General features: G+C 45.1%; 2 protein-coding genes across 2 annotated transcripts; one reads left to right on the forward strand and one right to left on the reverse strand.

Annotated features, from left to right (window-relative positions):
* Positions 1-4,904: 4,904 nt before the first annotated feature.
* On the forward strand, positions 4,905-7,913 carry aqp10b (aquaporin 10b). The gene is made up of 6 exons (XM_064980641.1): positions 4,905-5,127; positions 6,012-6,138; positions 6,255-6,392; positions 6,566-6,684; positions 6,883-7,100; positions 7,310-7,913. The coding sequence occupies exons 1-6, from the start codon at positions 4,933-4,935 to the stop codon at positions 7,527-7,529; spliced, it is 1,017 nt and encodes a 338-aa protein (XP_064836713.1). The 5' UTR covers positions 4,905-4,932; the 3' UTR covers positions 7,530-7,913.
* On the reverse strand, positions 7,763-20,934 carry LOC135550128 (zinc finger protein 687b-like). The gene is given in 11 exon segments (XM_064980640.1): positions 7,763-12,817; positions 12,819-12,893; positions 13,066-13,162; positions 13,479-13,591; positions 14,965-15,297; positions 15,476-15,638; positions 15,943-16,119; positions 16,536-16,720; positions 17,222-17,523; positions 17,751-20,069; positions 20,820-20,934. Coding segments are annotated over 10 exon segments (4,248 nt in total). The 5' UTR covers positions 20,056-20,069; positions 20,820-20,934; the 3' UTR covers positions 7,763-12,319.
* Positions 20,935-21,100: the final 166 nt, after the last annotated feature.

The raw sequence follows: 21,100 nt of genomic DNA on the forward strand, positions 1-21,100 counted from the left end.
TCACTCACTCCTGGCAAGCTCGCCAAATGTTAGGTGGTCCTTTGCATGGGGGGGGTATGTTTCCTTTACCAATCAGTCTTCCAGATAGATGACACAGGAACCTTGGTATAAAACTCTTTAGTAATAAAACGTAATTGCAGACAAAGATTCACATACAGAATACCTCAGTAGTCTATAGTAAAGATCTGTGCGGCGAAACAGGAGACAACGCTCTTTTGTCACGCCCTGGTCGTATTATATTGTGTTTGTCTTCATTTATTTGGTCAGGCCAGGGTGTGACATGAGTTTATTGTGGTGTGTTTTGTCTTGGGGTTTTGTGGGGTGTTGGGTGTGTGGCTTAGTGGGGTTATCTAGCAAAGTTTATGGCTGTCTGGAGTGGTTCTCAATCAGAGGCAGGTGTTTATCGTTGTCTCTGATTGGGAACCATATTTAGGCAGCCATATTCGTTGAGTATTTCGTGGGTGATTGTTCCTGTCTGTGTTTGTTGTCACCAGATAGGCTGTATAGGTTTTCACGTTCCGTTTTTGTATTGTTCGTGTTTTTTCGTCGTCATTAAACATGTATCAAAAATACCACGCTGCATTTTGGTCCGCTTCTCCTTCACCAGACGAGAACCGCTACATCTTTATACTAGTGGTGTGAACAACCTACCCTCAATCATACCTTAACATTGTTGCATTGGATTAGATACAAAGTATCTGAAATGAGAAAAACACGTCTAAAGCAGTACATCTCCATTTACCCAGTACTTTCCCACCATTGCTCATTGCAAGCATACTAAGGTTATCACATATATACAGTAATCATGGCACTGGTGTAGCCACAACCGACCCCCAGGGTAACCTCCAACAGTCCCAGTCTTTCAAAGGCTCTAAGATCCAGATGGACAGGGGTGGTCTGCCAGTCACTGGGACGACAACCCAACTTGGAAGGTTTTAGCGAGTGGAATAGTGGAGAACAATGGGAGGTTTACTCGGTAGCAGTGCAAATATCATGGCACAGCTACTGTATATGGATACTCAATCATCATGGTACTTTTTAATTGTAAGCTTACAAACATATGTTAAATGGAATTGAAACTTGTACTGTATCTCATTATGGCAAATGGAGTATTTACCTGGCTAAAAGAGAAGGAATATAATATAATTTACAGGAAACTCATTGAACAATCTTTGATGAAGTTGTGTGTAAAAAGGACAGGTTGGGCGAAATATACTACACCCATGGGCAAAGAAACTCAAAAAGGGGTGATGATATTAACTATGCAAATTGTCCAAACAGATCCACAAGGTAGGTGGATTCTTTTAAATATGTTATTGGACCAGAAACAGATTAGGATCATTATTCTATACGGTCCAAATAATGATGATCCACTCTTTTTTGAATATATATGGAATATTTTTTCAAAACTACAAGCAATAAAATACTATTATTATGGAGGGTGATTATAATACGGTTTTAAATACCTCAATGGTTTGTAAAGGTAATAACATTCAACTATCACCCACATGCACTTAAGTACATCAAGAATATCATGGAAATGTTGGAACTAGGCTTAAATATTCCGACCTAAAAAAAAACAAGGAAATGTCTAAGTGATACAGTGCCTTCGGAAGGTATTAAGATCCCTTGACTTCATCCAAATTTAGTTACTTTTCAGCCTTATTCTAAAATTGATTAAAAAAATACAAATCCTCAGCAATCTACACACAATATCACATAATGACAAAGCAAAAACAGGTTTTTAGAAATGTTTGCACATTTATTACAAATGAATAACAGTATTCAGACATTTTGCTTTGAGACTTGAAATTGAGCTCAGGTGCATCCTTTTTCCATGGATCATCCTTGAGATGGACTCCAAGTTGTAGAAACATCTATTATGATTGGAAAATATTTGGAAAGGCACACACCCGTCTATATAAGGTCCCACAGTTGACAGTGCATGTCAGAGCAAAAACAAAGCCATGAGGTCGAAGGAATTGTCCGTAGAGCTCAGAGACAAGGCACACATCTGGGGAAGGGTACCAAAACATTTCTGCAGCATTGAAAGTCCCCAAGAACACAGTGGCCTCCATTATTGAATGGAATTTTTTTTGCTCCTCTCTTCCTATTGGCAGAAGATCAAACGGAAATGACCCGTGGTAAGGACTATTCAATGCTGGTCTGACCAATCGGAATGCACGCTTCAATATTGTTTTGATCACGCGGACTGGGATATGTTCTGTGTAGCCTCAGAATAACATTGACGAATACACTGTTACGGGGACTGAGTTTATCAGGAAGTGTATAGGAGATGTTGTACCCACTCTGACTATTAAAACCTAGCCTAAACAGAAACCGTGGCTAGATGGCAGCATTCACGCAAAACTGAAAGTGCGAAACACCGCAAGGTGACTGGGAAATTGGCTGAATACAAAGTGTAGTTATTTCTTCCGTGAGGCAAGCAAACAGGCATAACGTCAGTATAGAGACAAAGTGGAGTCACAATTCAATGGCTCCGACACAAGATGTATGTGGCAGGGTCAACAGACAATCACAAACTACAAAGGGAAAACCAGCCAAGTCACGGACACTGTCGTCTTGCTTCCGGACAAGCTAAACCCCTCCGCCGGCTTTGAGGATAACACAGTGTCATGGACCTGGCCCGCTACCAAGAACTGTGGGCTCTCCTTCTCCGTGGCAAACGTGAGTAAGACATGTAAGCATGTTAGCCCTCGCAAGGCTGCCAGCCCAGACGGCATCCCTAGCCGCGTCGTCAGAGCATGGGCAGACCAACTGGCTGGAGTGTTTATGGACATATTCAATCTCCCCCTATCCCAGTCTGCTGTTCCCACATGCTTCAAGAGGGCCACCATTGTTCCTGTACCCAAGAAGGCAAAGGTAACTGAACTAAATGACTACTCCCTGTTCATCTATTACTGCGTGGCCACACACGCCTCCGACACAAGAGTATTAGGCCTGATTACCAACAATGACGAGACAGCCTACAGTAGAGGAGGTGAGGACCCTGAGAGTGTGGTGCCAGGAAAATAACCTTCCACTCAATGTCGACAAAACAAAGGAGCTGATCGTGGACTTCAGGAAATAGCAGAGGATCCACATCGACGGGACCGCAGAGGAGCAGGTGGAAAGCTTCAAGTTCCTCGGCGAACACATCACTGACAATCTGAAATGGTCCACCCACACAGACAGTGTGGTGAAAGCACAAAAGCCCCTCTTAAACCTCAGGAGACTTAAGAAATTTGGCTTGGCACCTAAACCCCTCACAAACGTTTACAGATGCACAATTGAGAGCATCCTGTCGGGCTGTATCACCGCCTGGTATGGCAACTGCACCACCCGCAACCGCAGGGCACTACAGAGTCAGTCTGCTGTTGTGGAAATTCATTTCTTCAAATAATCATCTTTATTTTAAATCAATTCATTATTGCAATAATGAAACCGGTGAACTCAACAGTCGACTGTTGGGCTGAGCAGCCTTTACAGACAATGCACAGTTTTTTTATGTAGCTGATACCAAGTATGTTTGGTTCCACCCTTCCCATATAGATAGGGGGGCACCATAAGCCACTTTGGGTTCATCCTGTTGTCATCTGCCTCTGGTGTTGTCTCCCAGATGCCAGGATAATTAGACACAATAAGTATTATGTTCTACTCCCCCAGGCTCTATTTATCTTGGTTACACCCACCTCATCTTATCTAGGGAATGCCAGCTGTAGGTCTTTACCAGGCCATCATTAATCAGTTGCTAGGCCAAGCTTCAAAAGACTCCTCTCAGTTCACTCAGAATGAAGGAGAGAAATGTCTCACTATTAGTTAAGTGTATATAATAGTTAATTATTAATGTCATACAAATCAGGTAAATATATAATTTATCTATCACACTGCCCAACGCATCACCCGGGGCAAACTCCCTCCCCTCCAGAACACCTACAGCATCCGATGTCACAGGAAGGCCAAAAAGAGCATCAAGGACAACAACCACCCGAGCCACTGCCTGTTCACACCACTATCATCCAGAAGGTGAGGTCAGTACAGGTGCATCAAAGCTGGGACCGGGAGACTGAAAAACAGCTTCTATCTCAAGGCCATCAGACTGTTAAATAGCCATCACTAGGCGGCTTTGACCCGGTTACGTAACCCTGCACCTTAGAGGCTGCTGCCCCATATACATAGACTTGAAATGTAATAATGGAACACGAGCCATTCTAACAATGTTTACATATTTTTGCTTTTCTCATCTCATATGTATATACTGAATTTTAGTCTATGCCACTGACATTGCTCATCCTAATATTTATATATTCCTTAGTTCCATTATTTTACTTTTAGGTTGTGTGTATTGTTGGTAATTGTTAGATATTAGTGCACTGTTGGAGCTCGATCAACAAATTTACAGCTGTGCCATACAGATCGCAAAATATTTTCGATGCACCAATTCCAAGGTACATGGTTTAAGAACTGATACACAAAACAACGCTGGATTCAAAACGTAGCATCTTTCTACTTAAATTATGATACATAATTCTTGCAACCAATAGAATGTTAGGGGAAAGTGGTAGGGTTAAGGAAAAATATATATATTTCAAATAATATATAGTTATACAATAAATATGGGGGATTGGAAATGATGCAGACAATTAAATTGATATAAAACACAATCTAGTTCCAATATTAAAGCGGACCCCCCCCCAAATTTAAAACAAATATTGGGGTTGTTTTAAAGGGCTCTTCATTTAATATAACAAACAAATATAATATTGGTGCACAATTCCTACTTAAAAAGAACACAGAAACTACTCTATTTGTGGAACGACCCACAGATTCATAACCCCTCTCAGATTGATAACACAAGCCTCAGTCATGCCATAAAACAAGTGACGTAGAGGATTGCGGGTATGAGTGCAAGCCTTCTCAGTCTGTGTGAACATGTTAATAGTCAGCCGGAGAGGAAAAGTTCACTGTCCAAGTTACGTAGTACTACTTATGAGGACATTATATCAGCTTCCTTTTTGGTGTCCAAAACACGCTACAGGGATGGACCGACTGCTAAATAAATTTCGAATCAGGAGTAGCCTTGCCAGAGAGTGTTTGGCTGAGTGCCTGGGGGTCTACATCATGATTGTGAGTGCCTTTCTGATACTGGGCAGAATAGTACATGCTGCTCTGTAGGAATGGTTGGAGAGACTTGTCCTTCTAGTACCTCAGTTGTAAGGGTTGAGGTTAGGCAGAGGGAGATGATTGTAGTATTTCAAGGATTGTACATGTGTGTTGGTGTGTATCCTTCAGGTTGAGCCTTATTCCTTAAGACATCTGTCCATTGGTCGGTCTGTCAAAGTACAGTGAATGGTGGAAGGGACAGCGCAGGTGCAATCCAACTAAGGATAACTTTGGCATTTAATGTTTCTATAATTCTAATTTGAATCGCCAATCCTTCCACACGCTATCTCGCTCTGATCTTGTTTTGAATTGTAAGTGCTTGCAAAACCCCATTTGTGCTATTGGTGGATCGTTACAATGGCTAACCAAGGACTTTGACCTCTGAGAGAGAGCGAAAGAGAGCACGAGTGGAAGGAGAGGTGTGGGAGGGAATTTCTAAATCAGTAGAGTTTGAGTAATTTGGAAAAGAGAATGTTTGTACATTTCGGTTTGCAATATTATAAACGTTCTGCCCTATTGAACATGCCCCAAGCCTTGAGATTAATGCCTTGTTGCTCTTGCCAGGGTCAACTTCCTCAGAACAGTTGGCTGTAAAGACTGGCTTATCAGCCAAACGTGCCTAATCTGGAATGGTACTCTGAGGTTACCCCACTATTTGAGTAAACGACAATGGGGAACCACTTTCAATTGAAATTTGATATAGGCCTTCCTGGTTACCTGATTTATTACCCATGACAGTAAATTCTGAGATTATTTGACATCTCAATTCAAGCAGTAGTTTAAAAAAAATGGGGATACATTAGGGATGTAACTCCTCTGACACAGACCTTGTTTTGTTGTGACTGCAGCTGTTTGGATGTGGCTCCGTTGCCCAGGTAACGACATCTGAAAACAGTAACGGTCACTACCTGTCAATCAATCTGGGTTTCGCTCTGGGAACAACCTTTGGAGTCTATGTTTCCCGTGGGGTGTCAGGTAAAGTCTATGAGTGTAAATCTATACATGTGGATGAGGGAGAGGAAAGAAAGAGGCAAAGTCTTGATAAAATAGTTGATACATTATCAAATAATGATTGTTTTGTTCTCTCAAAGGTGCTCACCTGAACCCTGCAGTGTCTCTCAGCCTCTGCTTTCTGGGCAGGCATCCTTGGACACGCCTGCCTTTCTACATCTTGTTCCAGATTCTGGGGGCCTTTATGGCTGCTGCCACCGTAGCCTTGCAGTACTATGGTAAGGGGAAAATGTAGAATATCAACCTTGAATACTAGAAAATCTAAAGTTATGGCTGCTGCCACTGTAGCCCTGTAGTACTGTGGTAAGGGGAAAATGTAGAATATCAACCTTGATTACTAGAAAATCAAAACTTATGGCTGGAGCATGATTGTGCGTGTTTCCATTCACAGATGCTATACAGTTCTACAGCGGTGGTCACCTGACCGTGAGTGGTCCCAAAGCCACAGCAGGCATCTTCTCCACATACCCTGCTGACTACCTGAGCCTGTGGGGGGGCATCATGGACCAGGTCGGAACCCCCTTCTTGGTTTACATGAATATAGGATAACTAACATAAACACATTGGAAATGTATTTGTACCTGGAAGACTCAATCAGGTATTTTACTAAGAGCTGATTTGTTATCAATCATTTGGGAGAGGTTGAATGGCGCCTCAGCCATCATGGTGTCACTGCTCTGTAGTGGTTAACCGGCTCACCACCTCCAGGTGGTTGGCACGGCTGCTCTCATGGTGTGTATCCTGGCTCTGGGGGACAGCAGGAACAGCCCGGCGCCTGCAGGTCTGCAGCCGGTGCTGGTGGGGGCTGTGGTGTTGGTGATCGGAGTCTCCATGGGCTCCAACAGCGGCTACGCCCTGAACCCAGCCAGAGACATTGGGCCTAGACTGTTCACATACATTGCTGGCTGGGGGGATGAGGTGTTTAAGTAAGTCAGTTCTGCTACATATTTTGACACTCTTCATGCCCTTGTTTAAGTAAACCAAACAAGTTCTTTAATATGTTAGGCATTTTTAGGGGGATCTTGAAATTCACGAGGATCTTAAGCTGATCGCAAAGTATTGTACTTTGACATTGTGTATACACTGATACAGATAGCAGGTAAGAGATGTTACTGTTTCTTTCTTTCCCTCTCAGGGCGGGACGTGGTTGGTGGTGGGTGCCTTTAGTGGCCACTTGTGCCGGCGCTCTGGTAGGCACACTGATCTACGAGCTCCTCATTGAGGTCCACCATCCAGAGAAGGGGCTCATCTCGGAGTCCTCAGCCCAAGGACAGGCCACTGAGAGCAGGCAGGCAGTGGAGCTACATCCAGAAAAAAAAGACCCTAAGGATGGACTTGATGGAACCATCATGTGAAATGGGAGAATCTAATAGTGGGACTTTAAACTGTTATATCCTAAAGGGCTATAAGATTCACTCTTTGCAAGACACTAGTGTATGTGTCACAATTATAAACAGAGGAATGATTATCTATCTGTATGAAATACTGTAGTTGTAAATGTGCCTAAATTAAAAATACAATACTATCCCTAAACAGTTATATAAAGCTTCTTCAATGACTGGACAGAAGTAAAAGGCTTGATAAAGCAAAGTTCTCCCGCACACATTTATTTTGAAACGGCACATAAAATGTATGGCAATTCAGCACACAGACCACAATACAGATGGAAAATAAAAGCGGAATCATTATTTATCTATAGTACCTTCGGAAAGTATTCAGACCCCTTCCCTTTCTCCACATTATATGTTACAGCCTTATTCTAAAATGGATTAAATAAAAACTTTTCCTCAATCTACACACATTTTTGCTAATATTTAAAAAATAAACATACCTTAGTTATTACATAAGTATTCAGACCCTTTGCTGTGAGACTTGAAATTGAGCTCAGGTGCATCCTGTTTCCAATGATCATCCTTGAATGTGTCTACAACTTGGAGTCCATCTGTGGTCAATTAAATTGATTGGACGTGATTTGGAAAGGAACACACGTCTATATAAAGGTCCCACAGTTGACAGTGCATGTCAGAGCAAAAACCAAGCCATTAGGCCGAATGGAATTTCCGTAGAGCCTTGGTCAGGGAGGTGACCAAGAACCCGGTGGTCACTGACAGAGCTCCAGTTCCTCTGTGGAAATGGGAGAACCTTCCAGAAGGACAACCATCTCTGCAGCACCCCACCAATCAGGGCTTTATGGTAGTAGCCAGATGGAAGCCACTCCTCAGTAAAAGGCACATGACAGCCTGCTTGGAGTTTGCCAAAAGGAACCTAAAGGACTGACCATGAGAAACAAAATGCTGTGGTGTTATGAAACCAAGATTGAACTCTGCGGTCTGAATGCCAAGCGTCACATCTGAAGGAAACCTGCCACCATCCCTACGGCGAAGCACGGTGGTGGCGGTTTTTAGCGGCAGGGACTGGGAGACGAGTCAGGATCAAGTGAAAGATGAACAGAGCAAAGTACAGAGATCCTTGATGAAAACCTGCTTGCTTCAGAGCACTCAGGACCTCAGACTGGGACGAAGGTTCACCTTCCAACAAGATAATGACCCTAAGCACACTCTTGGAATTCTCTCAACCAGCTTCAAGAGATAGTCACCTGGAGGTGTTAAAAGTTAATTTGTGGAATTTCTTTCCTCAATGCATTTCTGACAAGGTAGGGGTGGTATACAGAAGATGGTCTTTTACCAAATAGGGATAAGTCCATATTGGCAAGAACAGCTCAAATAAACAAAAGAGAAATGACAGTCCATCATTACCTTAACGTGGAACATTTATTTGAAAGTTTCTTCAAGTGCAGTTGCAAAAACCATTAAGCGCTATGATGAAACTGGCTCATGAGTACGGGCACAGGAAAGGAAGACCCAGAGTTACCCCTGCTGCAGAGGATAAGTTCATTAGAGTTACCAGCCTCAGAAATTGCAGCCCAAATAAATGCTTCAGTTAGGTATTACTACACTGTTGGAGCTAGAAAGAAGGATTTCACTACACCCGCAATAACATCTGCTAGACATGTATGTTACAGATCAAATTTGATTTGAAGATAAGTTCATTAGAGTAACAGACACATCTCAACATCAACTGTTCAGGGGAGACTCGGTGAACCAGACCTTCATGGTCGATTTACTGCAAAGAAACCACACCAATAAGAAGAAGAGACTTGCTTGGGTCAAGAAATACGAGAAATGGACATTAAACCGGTTGAAATCTGTCCTTTGGTCGGTTGAGTCCAAATGTAAGATTTTTGGATCCAACACAGTGTCTTTGGGACGCAGAGTAGGTGAATGGATGTTCTCCGCATTTGTGTTGTTCTCACCTTGAAGCTTGGAGGAGGAGTTGTGATGGTGTGGGGGTGCTTTGCTGGTGACACTGTTAGTGATTTATTTAGAATTCAAGGCACACTTAGCCATGCTTGTTACCACAGCATTTTGCAGCGAAACGCCATCCAATCTGGTTTGCTCTTCATGGGACTATAATTTGTTTTTCAACAGGACAATGACCTAACACAACTCTCCCAGGCTGTGTAAGGGCTATTTGACCAAGAAGGAGAGTGACAGGAGTGCTGTATCAGTTGAATTGGCTTCCACAATCATCTGACCTCAACCCAATTAAGAAGGTTTGGGATGAGTTGAACCGCAGAGTGAAGAAAAAGCAGCCAACAAGTGCTCAGCCTATGTTGGAAAAGCATTTCAGGTGAAGCTGGTTGAGAGAATACCAACAGGGTGCGAAGCTGTCAACAAGGCGAAGGGTGGCTACTTTGAAGAATCAAATATATTGTGATTTGTTTAACACTTTTTGGTTTACTACATTATTCCATATGTGTTATTTCATAGTTTGTCTTCACTATTATTCTGTAATGTAGAAAATAGTAAAAGAAAAACCCATGAATGAGTAGGTGTGTCCAAACTTGACTGGTACTGTATATACAGTGCATTCGGAAAGTATTCAGACCCCTTGAATTTGTTACGTTACATCCTTATTCTAAAATTGAATAGTTTCTTCCCCTTCAAATCTACACACACACAATACCCCATAATGACATTTACATAAGTATTCAGACTCTTTACTTAGTACTTTGTTGAAGCGCCTTTGGCAGTGATTAGAGCCTCGCGTCTTCTTGGGTATGATGCTACAAGCTTGGCACACCTGTATGAGGAGTTTCTCACATTCTTCTCTGCAGATCATCTCAAGAGCTGTCAGGTTGGATGGGGAGCCTCGCTGCACACATTTTCAAGTTTCTCCAGAGATGTTCGATCGGGTTCAAGTCTGGACTCTGACAGGGCCACCCTAGACATTGATACTTGTCCCGAAGCAACTCCTGTGTTGTCTCGGCTGTGTGCTTAGGGTCATTGTCCTGTTGGAAGGGGAACAGGCTGTTGCCTGTGGAATATTGTCCCACTCTTCAATGGCTGTGTGATGTTGCTGGATATTGGCGGCAACTGGAGCACGTTTTCGTACATGTCAATCCCAAACATGCTCAATGGGCAGCTGGAGTATGCAGGCCATGAAAGAACTGGGACATTGAGCTTCCAGGAATTGTGTACAGATCCTTGCGACATGGGGCGTTTCTTTATCATGCTGAAACATGAGGTGATGGCGGCGGATGAATGGCGGGACGGTGGGCCTCAGGATCTCGACACAATATCTTTGTGCGCGCAAACTGCCATTGATTAAATGTTGTGTTCATTGTCCGTAGCTTATGCCTGCCCATACCATAACTCTGTTCCCCATGTTGACATCAGAAAATCGCTCATCCACACAACACCATCTGCCTCGTATAGTTTAAACTGGGATTCATCCGTGAAGAGAACGTCTCCAGCGTGCCAGTGGCCATCGGAGGTGGGCATTTGCCAACTGACACCAAACTGTAGTCAGGTGAAGAAGACGAGTGCGCAGATGGACTTCCCTGAGATGGTTTCTGACAGTTTGTGTTGAGGTCCTGGGCTGGCGTGGTTGTGAGGTTGTACTTGCCAAATTCTCAAAAACGACGGAGGCAGCTTATGGTAGAGAAATTTACATTCAATTCTCTGGCAACAACTCTGCTGGACATTCCTGGAGTCAGCTTGCCAATTGCACACTCCCTCAAAACATCTGGCATTGTGTGTGACTGAATTGCACCTGTATAATGATTATGCTGTTTTATTAGCTTCTTGATAATCCACCAAACAGGTGTGGCATATCTTGGCAAAGGAGCAATGCTCACTAAAAGCACATTTGTGCACAAAATTTCAGAGAAGCTTTTTGTGCGCCTGGAACATTTCTGGGATATTTTATTTCAGTTCATGAAAAATGGGACCAACACTTTATATATTGCGTTCATATTTTTGTTCAGCGTATCAAAACAGAGAAATAAATCTCACCTGTCTGTGTCATACATTTCAAGTTCCCTTTACCATAAGATTGGCTGCAATGTCTCACAAACAACGACAACAATGTGTTTCATATAAATAAATAGAACAATGTCATTAGTACTTAAAATCAGTGTTACTCTCAATACTATTATTTGCTTCAGATACTGATTTGAGAACAGTTATCGAACCCTCACTAAAGAGGTGGACCCATAGAAACTGATCTATGACCAACAAGAGTGCTTTCTTTGTACAGTGGGTCGGTGTGGATGCAACGCGAGACAGAATACCTTTTGAGACACATAGCTCGGAAAAGGAAGGAAATGCATGTAGAAATGATAGCATGGTTCACATTAAGATAGACAAACCATATTAATGGCAGAAAAACGTACACAATCATGGAAAAGTTGGACACTTATGGCTGATATCGATGCTATGATCATCAGGTGGTCTTGACCCTCAGAACTCCCATCCTCATGCGTGTCCAGTCCACTGCTCAGCATGCAAGTGTGACAAAGGAGATCAAGTGGCTCAAAACGGCACAGAAGTACATCTGGGTCAGCTCTCATCTATCCACATTCAGTTCCCCTAAAATTATTCCAAGTCAAAACCACTCATCTCCCAGGCCTGTTGGTTACTCCGAGGCCTCACCCCTCCTTTCCATACTGGGGCTTGTCCGGCTCTGGAGTGAAGTTTCCCCGAGTTACAGATCTAGGATCTGCTTCTTCTCCCCCAATACTAACCATTAGTGAGGGAAATGCAAAACTGAACCAGGATCAGCATCGAGGGGCAACTTCACCCTACTGGGGCTTGTCCGTCTTGTGGGCGGTAATGAAGGCCATGCCATGGGTCCTCAAGTGGGTGTTAAGGTCGGAGGCCCTGTCGAAGCGCCGGCTGCACACCCTGCAGCTCATTTTCCCCTTACCGTCCTCTCCGTCCTGTGGGGACGAGGGTAAGCCGTCCGGGGAGGAGGGCGTGCGGGGTGGCCTGTGGTGTGACTCCCCCTGTGGATCTCTCACACGGTGGGTGATGAAACGGTGGCGTCCCAGGGAGCCAGCCGAGGCGAAGCACACGCCACACTGCAGGCACTGGAAGGAGGCGGCATCAGCGCGATGCTGCGGGATGTGGCGCTGGAATTCGGCACCGTCCTCCGTGGCGAAGCCGCACGGCACGCAGCGGAACATAATGTCGTCCTCCTCGGGCTCGGGAATTGCCGACGCTCGCGTTTTCTTCACAGGAATGCTGCCCTCCTCGCCCCCCTCTGTGGCCTCTCTGCTGTCCGTGCCGCCCCCTTCCTCATCCCATGGTGGCCCCCTCCCCGTCAAGTTCAGATGAGCTGCCTGGGCCCTTACCCGGGACTGAACGCTTCCTGGTCTGTGGAGATCCATGCATGGGGACAGAGGGGTGATGGTAAAAAAGAGACAACATCAAAAAGCAGTATTGATTTTTGGTTTAACATACTCAGATCCATGTCACCACACCATGGGTAAAATTACTGAAATGTACCCCCACCAAGTGATGGAAAGAAGAATGGATTCTAACTGACCTGTCCGTCAGTGGATCTGACCCTGTGATGATGGACCTGGATATGCTTCTCCAGTATGAGCCGACTGCTGAAGGTCCGCTTGCCTTCCGTGCAATATCTGCAAACACACAAGTATACACATAGGCTCTGAGGATGCTGCACACTTTCCCGAGTTGGGCTGATATTCGACTGAACTTAACATTCTAAATATCCCTGCTAATTGTCTTACTCTACAGACATTTTCAAGTATAATATATATCCTACTTAGCAGACGCTTTTTCCCCCAAAGTGAGTTTGTCATGCATACAGCCTTTGTTTTTATGTACGAGTGGCCCTGGGAATCAAAGCCCACTATCCGTGCTCTACCAATTGAGCTACAGGGGACAAAATATGGTGCTTTTGTGGATGTTTAGATGAGTATGGGGTTCACTCACTGGCAGTGGAACACTCGCTTGTTGCCCTCGTGGATGACGCGTACATGGCGCCGCAGGCTGGAAGAGGTGGAGAAGGAGCTCTCACACACACAACACGGGAACTTCTTCATAGTCTACAGGGGAAGTTTCGAGGAGAAAAGAGGGTGAGTCCTCTGTGCACACACCCCCACACACATTACACTAAGGTCATACAAATACTAAACAACCTTGGTACAACACCACGTCGTGCACATAAAAAAGTTGGTTAAATTCCCATGTACCGAATGGAAAAATAAAAGTAAAATGGGTTTCCATTGCATTGAACTCTACTGATGGGTTTGTCACAAAAACTGTTGCGTTATATAGAAAATGTGCCTAGTCTGGTCTTGGCACATGTGCTCTAGCCAACAGCTTGCCGATGATGTAAGCTACCTACATTAAGAGATTATTATGGATAAGAACAGTATTTTTATTTGTCAAAAAGCATCGATCATTGCATCACAAAAATAAGACCCGGGATATTTATTGGAACAGAGGCATTAAGCTCATCATGTGCACTTTCACCACCCTGTGAAGTTCATCATTTTTAAAAATCTGTAGCCTAATACACTGCATGGTTTCCTTAGTCGTTGTGGGAGGACCACACAACATATCGCGCAACTCCAAGTTTACTTCGTTATGATGGTTATTATATCAATTTCTCACAGAATTAATTTTACCGTTACATGTCGAATTATATATATTTTTGTCTGCATTTATAACCGGCATATCCTATTTCCATCAGCACGCACAGAGTTTTATCCGCAATAAGTCAGTTTGATGGCAACATATCTCGTGGGATAATTTGCATTTATGCAGATTTTCGAAAATTCACATGAAAATCGGACGCAAATTGTATGGAAATCTAGCTACAGCAAGCATGTCCCAGCCAAATTAGTACATTTTTCCAGAGGCATGGTTCTGCCATATTTCAATGTAAACAGGATCCACCAGAGCCTAATTTTGAATCTCATAGCAACGGGTCTAAATACTTATGTAAATAAGGCATGTTTTTTTTAAATATTTAATAGATGCAAAAATTTCCAAATCTGTTTTGGCTTTGTCATTCTGGGGTAGTGTGATGAGAAAATACATATTTAATCCATTTTAGAATAAGTCTAAGGTAACAAAATGTGCAAAATGTCATTTGGTCTCAATACTTTCCGAATGCACTGTACATTCTAGGTTAGTCAGATGTATTTTTCCTTAGAAGGTTTCTCTGCAAGTTGACTGGCATCTATTGTGTTGCAATGCCCAAAACAAGTTTCACAGCAACATAAAAATTTGTAGCCTTCCGTTGAGATTATGTTTTGCAATTCACAAATTATTATTTGATTCAATTCACCGCGATCTAACCGAATCCCAAATACTACAATGGCAAAGCAAATCATTCGATTTGTTAAAAATAATCGATTCACATCTTTATTTTTTTTATGTGAAGTGGGTCATAGGTTATACAGATAATTACCTTTCCGTGCTCTGTCTTCATGTGAGAGATGTAGTCGTCACTCTGTGTGAAGGTCTTCTGACATTGCTGGCAGCTCCATTCTGAGATGGTCCCACGATGGCTGCCTACCTCCATAGAACTAGACTGATTCTCAGGTTCCTCATAGTCCTCACCCCCCTCTTCCTCTCCTTCCTCCTCCTCCTCTTGGTCTCGGCCCCAGTCCTCCCCATCTGAGTTGTCCTTTTTTGCAGAGGGCTTGGATTTTGGGAGGGAGGGGGCTGGGGCGTTGGTGGGGGCAGGGGCAGAGGCATTGGATTGGCCCTCCTGTTTGACTGACTGCCTTCTGTGAGCAGTCTGGATAAGAGGAAGTAAGAAAGGGATAACCAATCAGATAAGAGAAAAGGAAAGACAATATTGACAAATTAGCTCCTATAAATTACTATTACCAACCAGGGGATTGATCAACTAACATGTCACTTTCCTTTACTACAATTGTATGTTTACCTTTGAGTTGGAATTTCACTAAACAAACCTTTATGTGTTCCATCATGGAACCTTTCTGTGCATAGAGTTTGGTGCAGTCAGGACACTTGAACACATGCACTTTCTGCTTGGCCAGGTGGGTGTCGAAATGCATGTACAGTAAGGGTTTCTGGGTAAAAACTGTATCACACATCACACACTTGTAGATCAATCTGCAAATACAGAGAAAGAGGGTATTTAGGAGTGAATTAAACTTTTTTTCTTTTTTCAGGGCTCAAATTGTGACAAAAACAGACATGCTTTACAATCTACTAAAAACCAGTGTTTCCCAATTCTGGGGACCCAAAGAGGTGTACATTTTTGTTCTAACACACATGACAACAGTTGAATTAAGTGTGTTAGTGCTAGAGCACTAGGACAAAAACGGACACACTTCTGGGTCCTCTGGACCAGGATTGCAAAACACTGCTCTAAACCTAGAGACATAACATGGTTCAGTGAGTGTTTGGTATTTACTTGGCCTGTCCCCCGGTGAGGGTGGGGTGCTGGGTGCTGATGTGTCCCTGTGCACTAGGGGCAGACTTAAAGGCCATAGGGCAGCTGGGGCACTTGTGGAACACCTCGCAGTGGGCCGTCTGGATGTGGGACTTGATGGAGTTCAGACCCCCGAAGACCACCTGGCAACTGGAGCACCTGGGGAACAGATATGAACAACAACAAAATGTTAAGCACATAGGTTTAATCACTGATGCTAATATTGGGTGGCTTGATTGTGATGCAACTAAGGAAATAATCTAAAACCACATCTTTTCACATATCTTTGAGTTAGAGGGAGTGTATTTGCATTTGATTACTGTATGTATCCCTCATACATCCACCTGACAATGGAGTGTCATAATACATAACGCTGAATCTAAGCAGTAGTTTGTGGTATGTACACGTGCATGTATTTGTAGCACAATTGTCTATCAGTGCAGATGACCGACACACTGAATAAGGCTGCTCAGCCGAAACATCTGTTTAAGCTAGTGATAAGCTAGTGAAAATACTTCTGCGACATCCTTTTGTGTGCGGACTTATTACATTTGTTTCAGACACTATCTCTTCACCTGTATCCAATACGGCGGGCGAAGTGCAGACAGGCCTCCTCCAGGTGGGTTTGGAAGCTGGCCTGCCGGGCGATGCCCCCACACTCTGGACAGACGTGGGGTGCCCGGTGCTTATGAATCCTCTGGTGAGCCGACACACTGCACCAGTTAGGCAGCATCATGGGAGGGGAGCACAGCATACAGGTCTGGGCAGGAAAATGAGAGGTTTAACGATTGACATACAGCACACACATTGAGGAATTAATCAAAACTAGTTTTCATAGTAAACATTAGCAGCATCATGGGAGGGGAGTACAGCATACAGGTTTGGGTAGGGAGGAGAGAGAGGGAGAAAATGTTTAAAAGTTGACTAAGGCATAACACTATGAATACACTACTATTTCTAATGCTAGTACTGTGTAATAAGCCAGTCATCAATGCACACCCACAGGTCTGGCCAAGGAAGAGAGAGAACATGTTTTAAAGTTAATTGAGGCCTTACAAATGCCTTGTTTTCATAGTAAAACACTAATATTGCGTAATAGTATTGACTAATACATAAAGTAAAGCAGTCCACAATCTGTGTCTGTGAAACTGCCTTACTCAGTCATTATGTATGACTAAGCTTGACTAACTAACTAAGTAGTTTGTCATTAGCCTGTGAATAATGCACACCCATACTTCAGGCTCTGTATCAAAGGACTCACCGAGTTGGGGGTAGCTCTGATCTGCTGGAAGTGGGCGACCAGCTCTGCCTTGCCAGAGAACTGGACCTGGCACTCGGGACACTTGAAGTTGTGGTACTGCAGCACCTCTCCCTTCTTGCTGGGGAGGGGCATCAGCACCTGGGGGATCTGGGGCGCACGGCGGACTGGTCTCAGCTGGGCTGTAGAGGGAGACTGTGTGTCCTTCAGTGGGCTGGAACTGGATGACACTGCGGGGGCGCCGGACGTGGTGGAGGGGGAGGAGACTGGAGGAGGAGAGGAGATTGAAGAAGGGGAACACATGCCTGGTCAACAAAGCAAGAAAGCGAAGCAAGAATACAAAGAAGTTGGAAGTCAATTGCATGATGGTATCTCTCTTGTATTTCATATAATAACATGGACCACATCCTGACAGAAATAAAGCTTTGTTTATATAGCCACATTGTATGCGTCCTAAATTGCTTAAACTTTTTTGCTGCGTCTAATGCGACGAAGCCATTTCCACTAAACTCTCCCGAAAGTGCCAACTTACTGATGGGTGTGGTGTCCTGCTGGCCAATCATCTGCTCCATGGTGACGGGCCTCATGACGAGGTGAGAGCACTGCATTACCAGCCCTCGTTCCTTATGCTCCCTGGCGTGGAGCAGCAGGCTGCACTTGTTGAAAAAGGCCAGCCGCTTGGCACAGTGGTTGCAGGTCACCTCAATGCGCAGCGAGCGCCTGTCATAGTGGCGAGCCAGGCTGCGCTCCAAGGCGAAGGCATCGCCACATTCTAGACAGCGGTAGCCCATGGCAGGCAGAGGGAGCCCCCACTCTGGGGGCGGAGCCGCCGAGAGGTCAGGCTTATAACTGGGCAGCAGGTTCTTGCTGTTAAGGATCTTGTTGAAGGCCTCCACCAGGCTAGACTGGCTGCGGGAAATGACGGCGCCCGTGCTGTTCACAATGGAGGCAGGCTTGTTTGGCTGGTGAGTACCGGCTAGGACGCTGGCGCTGCCCCCGTTAGACGTTTTAGCACCAACAGGACGTACACTCATCCCACCCGTGGCTACTGAGAACTTCGGAGAGGAGGCAACCGAGGGAGTGGCAGGCAGGGCGGCAGATTTAGTGATGCTAACAGCAGTGGCAGATACCTTGGCCTTGTCCGAGTCCGAGGAGGCAGCCATCTTATTCTGAGCCTTGGTTGCAGCGGCTAGCATAGCACTACTGGCTGCTAATGTAGACACGGGCAGTGTGTTGAGACTCTTTTCTTTCTGTGACTGGGAGGGTGCCATACGACCAGAGGGAGTGTCAGGTTTCCAGGCCCTGTTGACTGGGGTCTTCCGCACCCCTGGTGGAGCTTTGCTGGGCTCCAAACCCTTGGCTCCAGCAGCACCTGCTTTGGGTGCGACTCTGGTAACAGTTCTGGTGATTCCACCAGTGGAGGTTTTTATGGTCTTTATCCGCACTTTGAGGGGCCGGGCAGGAGCAGCAGGCCCTCCTGGAGTTGAGGTGCAACTTTCAGTGGTTGGAGGTGTAGACTTGCCATCATTCACTTCCATTTTCTCCTCTCCTGTTCTTGCACGCTCTTCCTCTCCAAAATCTGCCTTTCCATCCATAGCCTTCTCTATTCCATTTTCCACCTCCATCTCCTCCTCCTCAGGCTCCTGAAGGTCTGAGGGGGGTGGTGTGGAGGCTACTGCAGGGCTGGAGCACCTCTTGGCGGTTACTGGTGCAGCCGATATGGGTATTTCTGGCTCAGGACTTTCAGGTGAGTCTCGCTCTTCTATAACATGCTCTGGGTGTTTGTCTTCCTGTGGTAGACTCTTGGTGGAGCCTGACTGGGCGGTTGAGGTTACTCTACAGCCCGAGGGAGTGTCCCCTGGTTTGGGGTGAGCTGCCGATGAGGCCATGGGATGGGTGGAGTCAGAGCTGCCAGCAGAGGACCTAAAACGACGGGTCAGTTTGGGAGGGGTGCGGGAGGGGGAGCCAGGGGGTTCCTGGATCAGCAGCGGGGGCCCTAGGTCCTGATTGGAATCAACCCCCTCTGAGTCTCTGGGACACAATGTCGGGCCGGCTTTAGGTACCCCGTTAAACGGCTGAGATGAGTGCAAGGAGAGGGCGGATGGCGGGGACGGGAGCAGAGGCTTGGAAGGCGGGAAGAAAGGAGAGGACAGTCCTACTGACACTCCTGAGACAAGAGACGCAGACACAACAGATGAAGAGGAGGATAACGAAGCTTCTTTGCCTGCCTCTTGCCGTGTGTGCTGCTGCTGTAGGAGCTGCATCTTCCTCGCCCTCCCTACAGGGTCTCCCGACCCTTGCGCCATGAGTGGCTTCAGTCTGTTGAATATATTGCCAACCTGCTTGACCGATTTAGTTGATCCAGCACCGCCTCCTCCACCCTCCATTTTGGGGGTAGACACTGACCACGGCTCCCCATTAGATTGGGCCTGAGCCTGGGTTAGGGGCGTAGTTATACCAGTAGCCCCAAACCCATTGTGATTGAGTGGTTCAGATTCCGCTATGTCTGGGGCACAGACACCGAGCCGTGGACCCATAGCGACCCCTGCAATGCTGTCCATAGTGTTCTGGTCTGTGTCCTCATCCCCGCCATCAATGTGAGGTCGTACACAGTTCTTTACGATAACGCTGACAATAGGGGTGTCAGCCAGTGGGTCCGTGGGGCTAGCTGGTCTCAGAGATGGCCCTACACCAACCCCACCGTCTGGCTTTCCCAGAGGTGCACCGCCTGGCCCGTCAGCCTCATCAGCAGACTGGATAGCCTCTTTAGCATCGATGTCAGGAATGTCAAATGCTGCCAATAGGTCATCGAAATCTGGGGTCTTCATGTCCCCCATGCCGGGACCAAATCCTGCAAGAGAAGATACACCAAGAGGACAGAAAATGAGTGATATGATTCTAAGTTTAAAACATCCTGTGTTTCTAATTTCTCATTGAAATTGCTAGCCAGCTGGCTGTCCTTGTGTTGCAGTTCAGTAAAGGTAGCTAGCTAGTTAGTAGCTAAGCAAGTTATTAACACAGATCCAAGTCGAACAGGATTGTATTTGACCCGAGCATTTGTATCGACTGTGAGCCAGCTTAGCAAAACATTGCATACAGTAAACATTTCGAGAGGGGTGCTGCTATTACCTAGCCAGCTAGCATGAACACAATGCAGTTTGACACACAGACCGTCTCGCTACGATTGTCAACAAATAGCTATCGCTAGCTGGCTAAGACCTACGACAGACTAGCGACAACATATTTAGCGAACTAGCTAAGAAATACATCCAATTGTTTATCGGTTCAATATATGAATTCACCGAGTGTGGACGTTAAATTTTATATACTTGACATATGGATTAACCTGCAATGGCTTCACAACTAATCAATCATTTAAAAGCACAAACGTCTCGCAGCTGTTAAGTTTATTTCGGCTTCCCCCGCCAGGCTAGATGGCCCGGCCGCGCTGAGCCCAAGCAGAGCGAGGGGTCCTTTAGTGGAGGCCATCCCATGCATTCATAACGAGTTACTGGGAAATAACCATAAATCATTGTCACTGTGGACAATTGATGGGACCGGTATTTTGATTCTCAATTGCACATATTTTTTAATAGTTTACCTGGATCTGTGATTCAACTATTGTCGCTCGCTCCAGATGACGTGCCTTTACTTCCTGCCACACAATGAAGAGGTCCTATCAGATCATTGTATTAATGCAATTTTTGTATTGCCGAAGCTACAAAAATAAATTGTCGTGGAAATGGTGCCACATACGGACAAATGTCATTTGTTAATATTAAAGGTGAACACAAAAGATAACATAATAAAAACTGATATGTTAATTCTTGCCACAATAGTTCACACACCTCTCTCTAATTAAGCTTTGCTGTTCTGGCTATA

Source organism: Oncorhynchus masou, chromosome 12 (assembly GCF_036934945.1).
Source record: "Oncorhynchus masou masou isolate Uvic2021 chromosome 12, UVic_Omas_1.1, whole genome shotgun sequence".
Taxonomy (NCBI): domain Eukaryota; kingdom Metazoa; phylum Chordata; class Actinopteri; order Salmoniformes; family Salmonidae; genus Oncorhynchus; species Oncorhynchus masou.

Bases quoted from the DNA above. Each gene is read 5' to 3' on its own strand.
- aqp10b (XM_064980641.1), top strand. From the start codon at position 4,933: ATGTTAATAGTCAGCCGGAGAGGAAAAGTTCACTGTCCAAGTTACGTA. The intron at 6,139-6,254 runs GTAAAGTCTATG...GTTCTCTCAAAG, and splicing joins TGTTTCCCGTGGGGTGTCAG to GTGCTCACCTGAACCCTGCA. The intron at 6,685-6,882 runs GTCGGAACCCCC...CACCACCTCCAG, and splicing joins GGGGGGGCATCATGGACCAG to GTGGTTGGCACGGCTGCTCT.